At 39.6% G+C, this 13,691-nt stretch overlaps 2 protein-coding genes across 2 annotated transcripts in view; one reads left to right on the forward strand and one right to left on the reverse strand.

Annotated features, from left to right (window-relative positions):
* LOC119736842 overlaps positions 1-1,525 on the forward strand; it is a 20,219-nt gene extending 18,694 nt beyond the window's left edge. The window contains exons 20-21 of the mRNA XM_038210852.1: positions 786-939; positions 1,053-1,525. Of these exons, the coding sequence (XP_038066780.1) occupies positions 786-939; positions 1,053-1,197 (299 nt within the window). The 3' untranslated portion in view covers positions 1,198-1,525. The remainder of the gene's footprint in view (positions 1-785; positions 940-1,052) is intronic.
* Positions 1,340-13,651, reverse strand: LOC119737259 (tubulin--tyrosine ligase-like protein 12). The gene is made up of 12 exons (XM_038211457.1): positions 13,456-13,651; positions 11,445-11,626; positions 10,447-10,645; positions 9,455-9,620; positions 8,743-9,064; positions 7,169-7,375; positions 6,708-6,822; positions 6,386-6,537; positions 5,785-5,875; positions 4,626-4,833; positions 3,304-3,458; positions 1,340-2,346 (listed from the first exon to the last, which is right to left on the reverse strand). The coding sequence occupies exons 1-11, from the start codon at positions 13,609-13,611 to the stop codon at positions 3,307-3,309; spliced, it is 1,950 nt and encodes a 649-aa protein (XP_038067385.1). The 5' UTR covers positions 13,612-13,651; the 3' UTR covers positions 1,340-2,346; positions 3,304-3,306.
* Between the last annotated feature and the right edge of the window lie 40 nt (positions 13,652-13,691).

Here is a 13,691-nt window from a genome sequence, read left to right on the forward strand (position 1 = left end):
AAATACATGTATTGTTGAATTACAGTAATGAATAAATCGTTGTTGTTTATAAATTATATGCACTAGTGAATAGCTGTCTTTTTGACATTGAGAAGAGTCCTATACCAGTACCGAACCATTGGGCCCGCTAGGGTTTTTATATGAGGAAAATATATTGTGACATTCTTTCAGTAGGGACTGATTGGAAACTTGTTATTCGGCATAGGTACCATTTCATAAGTTCCATATAATTTGGTATTCCTTTTGTCTGATGACATTCTTCATTGTGGGAAGTGTGGCCTAGCGGTAAGGGTTCGTGACTCATGATCAGAGGGTCAGGGGTTCGAATCCAGCTGCCGGCCATACGTTGTGTCCTTGAACAAGGCACTTAATCCCCACTTGCCTCTCTCCACCCAGGAGTATAAATGGGTACCAGCATTAGCTGGTACCCATTAGTAACCTGCGATGGACTGGCATCCTGTCCAAGGGGAATAGAAATATTCTCAGTCGTTTCATGCCAAGGAAACCGGAGATAAACGCCGGACTGATGGGCCATATAGGCTCGTGACAGACTTTACTTTGTCTGATGACATTCTTTATAAAAGTGAGACATTAAGTCTTGGTTCCCAACATTAATATGAGCATGCGCATTGGAGCTTCAAGAGGGTCTAGACAAGGACCACCACGATAAAATCGTCAACTTTTTGCGGTACATTTTTTTTGGTATTTGTGTTCGAAATTGAATCGTGTACACATCCGAGACGGATTTGGACAATTTGGAGATTAAATCTCGTCTTTTACCATAGCCCAAATGGATGAGATAGCCAAGGCTAGCATGGCTAGGCTGATGTGCGACAACGTGGAAGCGGTCACCAATATTCAACCGTTCGTGCTCATCGCCAGCAAGAACTACCAGACTACGGGTGATGATGAGACACAAAATGGAGAACGACGAAAGAGGTGGGCCTACAGTTTAAGCCTATCTGTTTAAACAATTTTCAGTGGTACATACTGACTGACACGTGGGAAATTGGTAGTATAATGTCTATTTATTTTGGTTCTTATTTTGGCAGATCCTTTAATTCCTTCTACGAGTACAGCAGGTCTGGTACCTGGCCTCATCAGAGGCCAACCATACTGGATGGTTTGGATAACAGCAGAGTCAACTGCACACTGACTGATCAGATACCAGTTGTTGATATCACTCAATTCATCTGATCGGCACAATTTCACACATATGTAACCCTTTCCAATTCTTAATTTTTTAAAACCAAATATGTGTCAAAGCCGTACCAAGATTAAATATCATATAATATAAAGGTTAATATTTCCAACAAAAGGACTTGAACTTGATAAGCAGTGTTTCTGAAGTTGCCTGTTTATTATCTGTTTCAAAGTACATGTACTTTAAATTAAATCCAATAAAAGTAAGTGTTTTAGTCATTTGCGTCCATACTTACATAGAACAACTCGCATTGATGATTACCAACAGTGGTAGTTTGGGTTTGGAATATATAAACCACAATTTACAAAATCATTGTAACAGGTTGAAAATTTATATATATCATAAATCTCATAAAGGCTCCAAAAAGATAAAGTAATTTTATGGAATTGTGTGCAATCACAAGTACTTGATTAATCTGCGCAGATTAATTAATGTATTATTAAAATACTATTAGTGGACCAAACAAGGATTTCCAAAATTAGTTAATACACTGTCCCACACAACAAGCTACACAAATATCAGCTTTCTGGAAGTATGGCGAACACAATAGCAGGGTGCTATGTGAAGTGGGTAAATTTGGGTATTTACAAAAAGAGTTCAGCCCACTCCAAAGCACGCCCTTGTATTGTGTCCGCCATACTTCAAAACGGCTGATGGGTGCTGAACAACAACGACTTCCATTTTCAGTACTTAATTTTTTTCGCTAGTTGGGAGAACATTTCAACAATTTTGTATGGAATAAGCCATTTGCGAGTTAAATTTAAATAACATCTGGTATGCTGACTTGCTCATAATGCTTGGCACATTACTTCGAATTCTCCAGACCAAAGAGACTGTTACTATATCACATGATTTGGGGCAAGCCTCATGCCAGCAACCTCTAGCTCAAGAATGGTCTGGTGTCAGGCATGGATTCCAAGGGGAAGGGTATATTTGGGGAGTCGACCCTCCCCCCCCCCCCTGTTCTGACACCCAAAAACTATATACATTTGTATGTATATAGAACAATGAGAGGAGTGCTGTGTCTGCAGGTAAAGCTACAGGTTGTGGGTTCGAGTCCAGCCTGCGGCTATGGTGCGTGTGCCCTTGGGCAAGGCACTTTGTCACTCATTGCTTCTCTCCACCCAGGAGTAAATGGGTACCTGTGAGGGCAGAGATGGTTATTGTGATTGATTCTAGCTTCCTTGTGCCTAACAGGCTGCATCGAGCTGTATACTCCCCAGGGAGCCGAGATGGTATTTGAAATGTTTAATTGGCCCAAATGATCAAGGGTAATAATAATGTAAAGCGCTTTGATCTTAGTCAAAAAGAGCTCTATAAGAACCCATAATTATTATTATCTCCCAAAGGGTATAGGTTGCTCATAAATGGCCTATTAGAGTGTTTGAAAGCAGTTTCAACAAAACTGTTAGCTTGTAAAACACACCTTTCCATTTTTGGTTTTAAAGATACATCATTATTACCCTGCTCATATCAGCTTCGTAACAGTTTGTCCTTGAAGTCTTTGGAATTTAAAAAAAATGTAATACAAGGTACTGATTGGTAAACAAGAAAGACAATTTCTCCCAAAAAAATAATAAATTGTGACTGGCTCCATAAAAGAAGGGTATTATGTTGCAAAACACGTGAAATTGAGTTATATACATGGTTGGAAAGCTCACAATGTAAGCTTTAATTTGGTATATAATAGAGCTCAATAGCCCCTCCCGTTCTGGAGATATGACATATTTGCATATTAATTACTTCCTTGGAGTTCAAATTACACAACTGAGAAAACAGGCTTTGAAATAGTTGGCTTAGTTGTAAAACAACCGAATGATGAATGGCTGTTTTTCCCATTATGTTAATCAAAATCAACATTTTTGTGAAATAAACCTGAAACTGTAGGTATTAAACCTGTCATTCATTACAAAAAGTGAAGAAAAACAAAACATTTTGACGAAATCTTCACCTTCTCAATGATGAGCGGACCATTACACAATAATACACAGCGCGACTTAATACCCTTTTTTGTGGAGCCGGTCACAATTATCTCTTTTCATCAGTACATAGAATCTAAGCCCCAAAGCTGTAAAAGGAAACATTAACTCCACGATAACCTGTTAGCAAAGCTCCTTAACAGGTCTGTCCTTGATGTCTCCCAGGAACAGCGTGCTGAAGATGTCATCGAAGAACTCCTTCCGATGCCAACAAGCTCTCTCACAGTCCGGCATAAAGTTACACTCCAGCAAGACCGGCTGCATGACTTTCTTCCCTGTAACGACAAAAACAAAATGTTATCAGATCAATTACGTTAAGTAAACATACATTTATTGGGCACATTACTTTGTGTTGGAAAGGAAATTTAATTGAAAGGCTGATAACAATTTTGTACATTGAAACTGCTAAATCCCTAGGTTTAGTGGAATAGCATGCTTTATTATTTGTCATCGGGATGATTTTTGGCCCCAGAACACCATTTTTGAAAAAAGACAAGATGTATCTGCCATATTTTAAAATTAAGTAAAACACCACCACTTTCCAACTCATTTGAGAGTCATTTGTATAATATTTGTACGATACTTCTGATCATAACTTCATATTTTGTCACACTCTGAGGCCCCGCCACAGAGCAATATTTGCTACGAAAACAGGTCGTGTACAGCGATCAAGTTCAAGTTAAAAAAACGGTGTGTACAAAACCAACGGGAACCACTGACGTCTATACACGTCCACCGCCGGCGACTCAGGGAATGCTGGACGATTTAACTAATTACCAGCCCCAGCGAATGCACATTGCCAGATCATGTTTACATATTCTCTGGCATGAACTGGTTAAAAGTACACAGGATCATTTGCTCTTCCTACATTTTTTAGTTTGAAAAAATAAATAAAATATAGTCAAAATTTAAAGGGTGCATAAGGCCAAAAAAAAAAGCCTCCGGTTTCTGGTATGGAGCTTGCCCAAAAAGTGGTGCGGCGACGCGGCTTTTTTTTTTCTTTACCTGATTTTTTTGCTTCAAATGTCGGCTGATGATTGCAAATGGTGCCCGACCAAACTTAGTGCAAATATATGGGAGTCCAGACCATAACCAATATAAAAACACGTTAAAATTGTGCAGCAGCAGGATTCCAGTCAAACCAGTGAGTTTGGCGGTTTTGAGACATCATCTTTCATTGAAAAAAAACCTTTTTCATTTTGCCGACGCGCATGGCTACAGCGACGCGCGCGCATACCAGAAACTGGAGACTTTTTTGGGGGCCTAATAACTAACCTGTTGAAATTTTAGCTCAATTGTTACTATACACTTTTAGAGGAAACGAAGAAAGTATATGCAACATTTTTTGGGATATCCAAAGCATATTTTAGCATGATATGCAGTACAAACATGGCCCTTGACCGTGGACAATGAGTGATCGCTCTAAATGATGACACACTTACCTGTGTCATCAGTGTCCCATTTCAGCATGATATCCAGTGCATACACTGCCCTTGACCATGGACAATGAGTGATCCCTCGAGGCGGTGGTTTGGACACTGCCGCCTGGAAGAACTCACGAATCATATCGTGAATGCTGGCCTCGACTTCGTCCCAATCAAAGTCAGGATTCTGCTTGTTGAAGTGACCTGGAAACTCATGCCATAGCATCTGATCAAAAACAGTGATGATAATAACAGTAAAATACAAAGAATGTGTTAACATTATTAACTGCCCGAAGATTGATCAAATAAGAAACGAAGGGTACTTGGTAAAATTGACTTGGTACAATTATATTATATACTCATTCTAGATATAAACAAAGAACTTGACTGGAGTGGGGTGTGAACTTTTGACCTGCAGATTACTGTACTGGAACCACTGATCTCTATATAAAGACTGGATAGCGGATAAAGAGCTGCACAATGAATGAATTTGACGCCATATTGGCGAGACCAGTGAGACCGGCTGGTGATCTACAAAGGACAAGTTGCCGTCTTTATAGACAGCATGATTTCTTTTGTAACATCGCGGTTCACTTGACTTATATTTTGACCACCACCACCTACCCACGGTTTACAATTTTTCTAACGTCGTGGTTTACTTTTTTTTAATACCGCAGTTCACTTTTTCGGCGTTTTGGAAATAATAATCACTACCGAAATATGTCCTTTTTTAGAACATCATAATACCTGTACGTGACCAAAATGCGCGTCAAGTCTTGATACAGCGCGCGCTGTATATACGCGTAGAACGTTTGTATTATACACGGCCATCTTCGTGAGACCAGGGCGAATTGGTCAATATGCAAAGTCTACTGTGAGACTGGTGTATGGATATCCGCTACCCAGTCTTTATATAGAGATCAGTGACTGGAACTCTACTAAGCTTTCCAGCCCTGTGTTGGCAGATTTTTTTCTAATCTAGTCAGATTCTAATTACTTTGGACACCATCTGACATTTTTGGGTGCAGTTCAAATCGGACTTTCTTGGACGCTATTGGACAAAAGGTGGCTGTATTCCTTGCCGCATATTTGCCAACACACATACAAGATTTGGCAGACTGGCAATGTTTTAAAGTGGCAAACTTCAGAACGTTTCCAAATCCGAGAATATTCTCACCTGGAAGAAGTTTTCCCCTGGTTCCTCCGTGGCATAGTTCATGACGGTGAAATGCTTGTTGTAGTCGTCCAGATTGTCCAACGAAAAAGGCCTGTAATATAAATAAGAGAAAAATTCTAAAACATCTTTCCTGAGAAATAATACAAATGAGCTTGGAATTTTAAACAGGGTGAAATATGTTCAAAGTTTTAAAGTGAAACCTGGCGATCTAACTAAGAGTTGATTTCTGAACATCTAAAGTTTACGTGCATGGAAGTTCGTTTCTGTCCCCTTATTATATCAATTAAATAAAAGATACCTTTTTGAGACTTTGGTTACAGAGCTCCTGATACGAGCTCTGTAACCAAAGTCTCAAAAAGGTATCTTTTATTTAAATAATCTAAAGTTTTGATTATAAAATGCAACTTGTGATTGTTGCAGTTTTTTATTCCGTCTGTTTTCCTAAGTCTTCTAACTATCACAAACATCTACACATAATCACTGCCACTATTATATAGTATACTAACTACAGTAAACACTCTTGTAATTCAAATTTGTGCAAAGAAAAAAGTCACCACATTTCTAGCCAACTCCTGACAATCATTTCCATGTTTGGACTCACTTGTTTGCGAATCGAAGCCAGAAAATCTTGTAGGCGTAAACTTTGAGAGGTTTGACTGACGTGAACATCACAACGTAGCGGATATCAAACTTGACTGGACCGATGCCATCACGGACAAAGAGAACCGGATCAGTCAGGTACTCACACGCAACCTGCATAAAGTCAAGCATACTCACGGGGTACAATACTTGGTTCTCTCGCCATTATTGTCTAGTTCCCTGAACCACGTGAAATTCAAAATTCACTTTAGAGAGATGTAGGGAGACACTGACTGATTAACTGATTGATCAACAATTTTTACTGTTTGACTGATAAGACTCACCTTAGGTATATCTGTTTCTGTCTGTCGGATGATCTGATTGAGATTGTTGGTTACCGTGGTATCCAAACCTCTCGCCAGATTAAATGGCTTACAGATCCATATATTGAGTGCTCCTCTGAAATAACACGAAAGGGGAAATTTAATCTCAAATGTAATCAAGCAATTTAGAACTCTCTACAAGGAAACGAAATGACAGATTTAGAATCATATAGCTCGGCAAGTAAAATTGTTCACAATGGGAATGACCCAAAGATCGTTTGTTTATAGTTTACTGCATAAAACCAAAGGTGAAAGCAAATGAGCATTTTCTCTGTCTTCATACTAAGAACAACCTGTTGTATTGTAGCTAAAAAGATGCTCTTTTAATGAATTTGAAAAGTTAAAAAAAGCAACAATTTCCCAATTCCTGAGGTTTTCAGAGAATTGGCAATGCATGCACAATATGCCCAAGAAGTACTTGCTTTTTCTGTTGCTGCTGGAAGTACGACACAAACTGGGGCAGGTTGTTCCAGAGGTCATAGGTCACCGGCAGCCATTTTGGACAACAGCTCGCCCCTGATTGGTGCTTTCCTGATTCTCTGGACGTGAGTGCTAGCATATCCTTGGTAACAATCAATTTCTCTCCGGGGAACTGATTGACATACTGGTGAGTCTCATTGGAAAGCTTTCTGTGACAACATTTGTGGTAAAATACAATTTTATTGTTTTTTTTCCCTAGATAATTTTCTTTACCAGTTAATTGAAATCTTAGCCTTTTCCCCCCCACGATTTTCAGTAAACTTTAATAGCTCTCCCAGGTCCTTCAATGTAAATCAAAAAGTTAGCCAATTTGCTTCAGGATTTTTTTGGCCAAAAATTCAATATTTGAGAAAAGGCAAGCCAAACGCTACATATACTGATTCGCAAGAGTCATTTCAACAGTATTTGTACCATATTTTCTTGCTGAAACCTCATATTTTTCAACACTCTGAGGTGTGCAATGAAGCGTAAATTGTAGAATAGGCCATACATGCATGACGGCCAATTCAAGATCAACACACGGTCCTCCTCCACAGTCTTCACGACTTTGTGTGTGTGTACAAACGACATGAGGGATTAGCGTGTTCAGACATCACCCTGAGGTGAGTCGAGGCAATCTCTATGTTTTAACCAATCAGCTGTGCCTGTGTATAAAAACAGCCAGTGCATGTTAACACGTCCTCCAACGCAAACTGGTTAAGAAGGATTTAGTGGGATTGAGGACTGAGCACCCAAAAACCTTTCATTCTACATAGGACACATACACCTTTAACCTTCCTGGTCTTCTGCATATCACAGCCAAAACTTAGCAAAACCACTTTTGCCCACATAATTAACACCCACACTTTCAAATTCCTTTGAGGTAATCTTCTGTGGAGTATGGATTACGCTTCAAATCCCTGCACAATTGTTTTTCAAATGACCTGAAGGGATTTAATGGGTTTTACATATTGCTCTGAATATTGACTTCCCACTGAGTGCACACATAACACCTCCGTTCATAGCTTCTAATGTTGGTTGTCATATTATTCCTGAACAATTGGAACTTTGAAAATTTAATAAAAGTTCCTAGCAAAATGCCTAGGTTGTTTATCTTCCTACTAACCCTCCTACTGTTTAAAGAGTCACAGACAGTCAGAAATTCCATCTACTTCCCCTGCCATGCCTTTTACACAGGCTTCTAGTCACAAACAGTCAGATCATATTTCAAGCAAGCACTGTGATTAGTCAAATTCAGCCAACAGACAAAAGCAGGCATGTGGTAGGCACAGCTGACTTATCAAATACCTACAGTCAAAGCACAGCTATATCAAGTTACATAATCAGTAGGAACCAGTCAATCCTGCTTTATGTAGGCTGGGAGCTCTTAACTGTTGAAAACCGTCACTTGACTGATTTTGACTGAAAGGACAACTTGGCACAGAATGTATGTTTACACAGGAGGGTTACTAGGGCTAACTTTTGGAATTTCCAAATCTCAGTTCCACCCCAAGAATTCAAACTTATAGGACCAAACCTGAAATCTCTGAAGGAACTTTCCAGAAACAGGACATCCGCGTCTTCTTCCTTGTCCACAAACTCAAACTGCGGATGGTGCAAGTTGGCAAGCGTCTGCTTATGATCGCTGTAAACCTTGAGTTTTCCGGTGACATCGCGTAGGACAGGACTCTCCCCGACCTCTGGGTTGGTGTTATTACAGACGCGGGTCATGTAGTCCAGGTCGGGTTCGGGCTGCTCGGGGCTTATATGGGTCAGGTCGTTTGGTTGCCATGGCAACAGACGAACCTGACGCAACAGCGGGTCTTGGAGTGGGAATGCGTAGTCCACTGTGACGTCATCTGTAACCAAAAGTTCAAGGTAAAAACAACGGAACTTGATGCATCATGAACTTCAATATTGATTTTTGGCGACATTGTCTTGGTTTCGAGAAAGTGGTCACAAATGTAAGATTTCAACATTGCAGAATTTAACATTGCATCTGACGTCATGTCTGAGGGAAGGTCTGTTCCTCTGCCATACCCATGAGAAGACACACTGTTCTTTCACTGTCACTGAATTTAGTAAACAAAAACCTGGCCTGAGTGAGGGTGCATCATGCAAAGAGTCTATATTATTTGGAACACTTTGTGGAACATTTTTCTTCTTAGAATGCTCAAATGAAACAGGAATTTCATGAGGAAAACTGATGTTTGCCAAATATGTTTCCCCCCAGTTTGTTATGTACTTACCACCGTACTCTAGATCTTGGAGTGGAAAGAGTAATGAGTATGCAATCTGTTCAGGAATATAGAAGAAGGGTACCAGTCTACAGCTTGGGGTATCGTCATGACGTATTCGAGAACCAAACTCATCTAGTATGTACCACATTGGCTGCCTGTCTTCTGCTTTCAGGCCCTACAACAAATACAGAAATCAAGTATTACTAAGCCAGTAGAAGGAAAATGAAAATGGTTTTCACCTAGAAACTGTGTTTATTTCAGAATAAAATGTTCAGTTTGTTGAAGAACACATGGGGAGTATCAATGAATGCTCTTTTTTTTTTTACAAGAGTAGGCCCATATCTTTAAAGGCATAAAAGAGCATTTGCTTTTTCTGCATTATGTTCATTTCCAATAATAACACCGCTCAAAATCCAAAGAAGAATCCTCAATACCTACATGTAACCTTCATAGGGCCCAATTTCAAGGCGCTGCTAAGCACAAAAATTTGCTTAGCACAAAAAAAGTCTGGCTTATAAAAGCAGGTTACCAGACAAAACTTAATGTGATTTTCATGCTCAGCAAACAACAGCTGAATACTAATCACGAGCAATATACATCACGTAAAGTTTTGGCTGGTAACCTGCTTTCATAAGCCAGACTTTTTTAGTGCTAAGCAAACTTTTGTGTTAAACCAGCGCCGTGAAATTGGCCCCTGTTGAAGTTTCAGATCTGTGGATATTTCACTTTTTGAGAAAACAATGAAAAAGCATGCATGCTCTTTTGATCACAAAGCATGATTTCATCCATAGCACTCTTTATATCAAAAAATATGCCAATCAACCGACGGTTGGAAATCACCTACATTTCTTGATTTCTTCTAAATGACAACAAGCCAGATGGAATAATTTCACAGGGTGTTTAGTACCCGCATGAATTTAAATCCAAGTAAGCTTTTTGATAATAATTTGGAAGGTTACTTTTGGAATAAATGCAAATGATCTCATGCTTTTAAGTCCTACCTGTGCGTTCATGCTGTAAGTGCGGCTGTACTTCCACGACTCTGCGAGAACTTTGTTGATGCATTCGTCCCGGTCCTGTCCCTCGGTTTGAGTAATGCCCATCAAATTCATCATCCGAGACAAAAGGCCTGGTACCTGCTGTAGCTGCATTCTGGCTTCAATGAAGCGGTACGTCCAGGCATGGTCTATGAGATAGATACTAGACGGAATTGAAAAAAAAAATAAATACTGGTGTTTGATATTGCAATAAACTTTTCACTGAAAATATTGTGACTGATTTTATAGTTATTCAAGTTAAATATGCTTTTTCTTAAACAATATATTTTTCTGTTGCACGCGTGCAACTCCTGAATTGTTTTTTTTTTTTTTAGTTTGGGTCACATTTGCGCCTCTTAACACCAAAAGATTTGCCTGAATTAGTATAAATTTTAATAAAATAAGGAAATTTCCTTGGAAGTGGAAGTACTGAGTTGGCTTGGCCTGCAAACAGGGATTTAAATGGCCCTTTTTATCCCTCACTCCCTACAGGGTAGGCACTTTTACTGGGATGCAACCTCAATCCTGCAAAATCCTCAAACTTCCGCCATGTAAAAATTGCATACAGCCTCAATCCTGCAAAATTCTCCAGCAATCACTGTCAATATGTTGAGGCAGAGCCAGTGACATCCTGGAGCAGTGCGGACGATTTCAAGTATAATGTTGGTCTAAATTTATGCACAGCTGAGCATAAACATTAAAAGTTTCATAACTCTCAGGAGTACAATGGTGCATAAGTGTTCAGCGATGTGTATTTCAGAAGATATTTGGAATTAAATCCACCAGGCATGACCGGTGGAGCACCCCATCGTGTGTTTAGCCAACCCTGGAATTGAGCTGTAATGGCCGCAACGGTATAACTTTCAGACCAATATTTACAGAGGGCCATTTACAGCCCTGTTTGTAGAGCTATGAGTTGGCCTGCTTTGTGTTACTCATTCATGAGTCAGTCTGCTGCACACCTGTCTTCATTAGACGCATCAATGCCTTCCTCATCACTGACAACCACCCTCAACTTTGGAGGAACAGCTTCAGTCGCCGTCTCCGCCTCCCCACTGTCCCCGCCCCCAGTTTTATCTCCTTCGTTCTTGGCATCTTCCTCTTCCAAGTATGTAAGCATAAACCTCTGCCCAGCATCAAACAACTGCAAGACAAACACGATGCTTAATTCAAACATTTACTGCTTGATTAAGGCCAGGTAAAAAAATACCACTTTCTCGTCCCCACACGCTTCTTTTTTTGTGCCCGCCTCCTTCATGTCCTTTGTTGTTGTTGTAATTTATACATTTGCCAAGTGCTGCAACTGATCCTCAAAGTTCAGTTCAGTTCGGTTGCAGTTCGATTTTTTTTCTCCGAACTCCGGTTCGGTTCCGCTTCGGAAGTGCATACATAATGTACATGTCCATGGTACCATCATGTATGTATTGGGCTACAATGAAAAGCATATAGCCTGTTCCCCTGTTCGAACAAACACGTGTGTACCTAGCCCCATAAATGTGGCCTATTTACTGGACTGCCTCCGTAAACATAGGCCACACATCCACATGTACAAAAATCGTGTCGACGGAGCCAAATTTTGATTTTCACATTTAGGCTTAGTTTGTAGGGTTTTTTTGCTTTAGAAGCATACTCACCCTCTTTATAGGCTAATCAGAAAGTGCTGCCTTTTTCAGATGTATATTTTTCGTGAAATTTCCAGATTCATTTTTACACGTTTGCGTATCAAAATTTCAACATGAAATTTCACAAAAATTAGACATCTGAAAAAGGCAGCACTTTCTGATTAGCCTGTAAAGAGGGTGAGTATGCTTCTAAAGCAAAAAAAACCTACAAACTAAGCCTAAATGTGAAAATCAAAATTTGGCTCCGTCGACACGATTTTTGTACATGTGGATGTGTGGCCTATGTTTACGGAGGCAGTCCAGTAAATAGGCCACATTTATGGGGCTAGTGTGTACCATGCACATCTGACAGATATGGTCATCGCAATTTCCACATGATTTGCCATATATTTTGAGCATTGTCAACTGTCTTTTTATTCGTTTCCAACGAAATTGTAGCTTTTTACTCAGCCTTACTAGTTTTAGTTACAATTTCATCTCGATTTATAAAGTCTAGCTAGGACTTATCATGCACTCAATGGGTAAAGAATATTGCAACCTGACGCTGCTTTTTTCTTCACAAATCATCTCCATGAAGGTCTCTCAATGCAAAAATAATAATGAGACAAGAATCTGGGACTGAGAACCATTTCCAATTTTGTTAGGAAATAGGGCCTTCTTACTCTTAGAAAATTGTCTTGACTCTCCATGGTAATCCTTACTTTTAGGACACCTCTATTTTGTACGAGTTCTGTTCAAAACTGACTTTTGCAGATGACTGTCCAGTACCAAAGTGACTTTTGCAGGCTAAAGAAGTCTTTTTTCTTCAGACACACTCATGTTAGTTATAATTTTGAAAGCACTTTCAAAGAAAATGCGACTTTCCTACCTTTTTTTGCAGTTCGCCATCTTGCTTTTTATATTTATTTTCTGTTTGTCATCGTCGTCTTTAACCCCTCATAAATCAAAACCCTGCCCTCTTTCTACAAAATCAAACCTGCTGATATTCAAGAGGTCTCATTGCCAAATGTTCAAATGTGTCAATAAATATCAGAATGTCACTTTTGAGTGTCATTTAGTCAGTTGTTTTGGTGAGTCTTTTAACCTTATATAGGAAAGGGGTCCTAAAAGTAAGGATTACCCTCTCCATAGACTTTGTACACAACTGCTGAAGTAGCGTCAGGTTGCAACTTTCTTTCCCTCAATAGTTCTCAGTTCGACTTTGTAAAATTGCAAAGTTACAAAGAGAGTTATGACACTTCAATATGAATCTCCTCGTAATGATAAGAAAATATTACGTCGCACAAGTGAATGGAAAAGAAACTTATTTCCGACACTTTTATCTTCAGACTTGACACAACCAAAAAACTACCTGATTTTCAAGTTTGTTGTATATACTGTGCCAGAACGTTTCCGGTACTCCTGATATCTCAAGCTGGCTTTTGTGAATCGCTACAAAATCGCTAAAATCAGTTTTTCCCCGCCCGTTCTCCATCCTTGCACTGCAACTACTGCGGTCGCGTGACATTTAAATCACATGCGTAAGGTAGCACGTGCTAAAGTTCCTAGTGTTCAAACGCGCTAACCAAAGCGGCAAAAAAAGATTCA

Source organism: Patiria miniata, unplaced genomic scaffold (assembly GCF_015706575.1).
Source record: "Patiria miniata isolate m_02_andy unplaced genomic scaffold, ASM1570657v1 HiC_scaffold_3, whole genome shotgun sequence".
Classification (NCBI taxonomy): domain Eukaryota; kingdom Metazoa; phylum Echinodermata; class Asteroidea; order Valvatida; family Asterinidae; genus Patiria; species Patiria miniata.

Excerpts from the sequence above, each read along its gene's own strand:
- LOC119737259 (XM_038211457.1), bottom strand. The coding sequence starts at position 13,611 with ATGTCACGCGACCGCAGTAGTTGCAGTGCAAGGATGGAGAACGGGCGG. Across the intron at positions 4,834-5,784 it reads CAGGGGAAAACTTCTTCCAG|ATGCTATGGCATGAGTTTCC; the intron begins GTGAGAATATTC and ends GTTTTTGATCAG. Across the intron at positions 3,459-4,625 it reads ATGGGACACTGATGACACAG|GGAAGAAAGTCATGCAGCCG; the intron begins GTAAGTGTGTCA and ends TTGTCGTTACAG.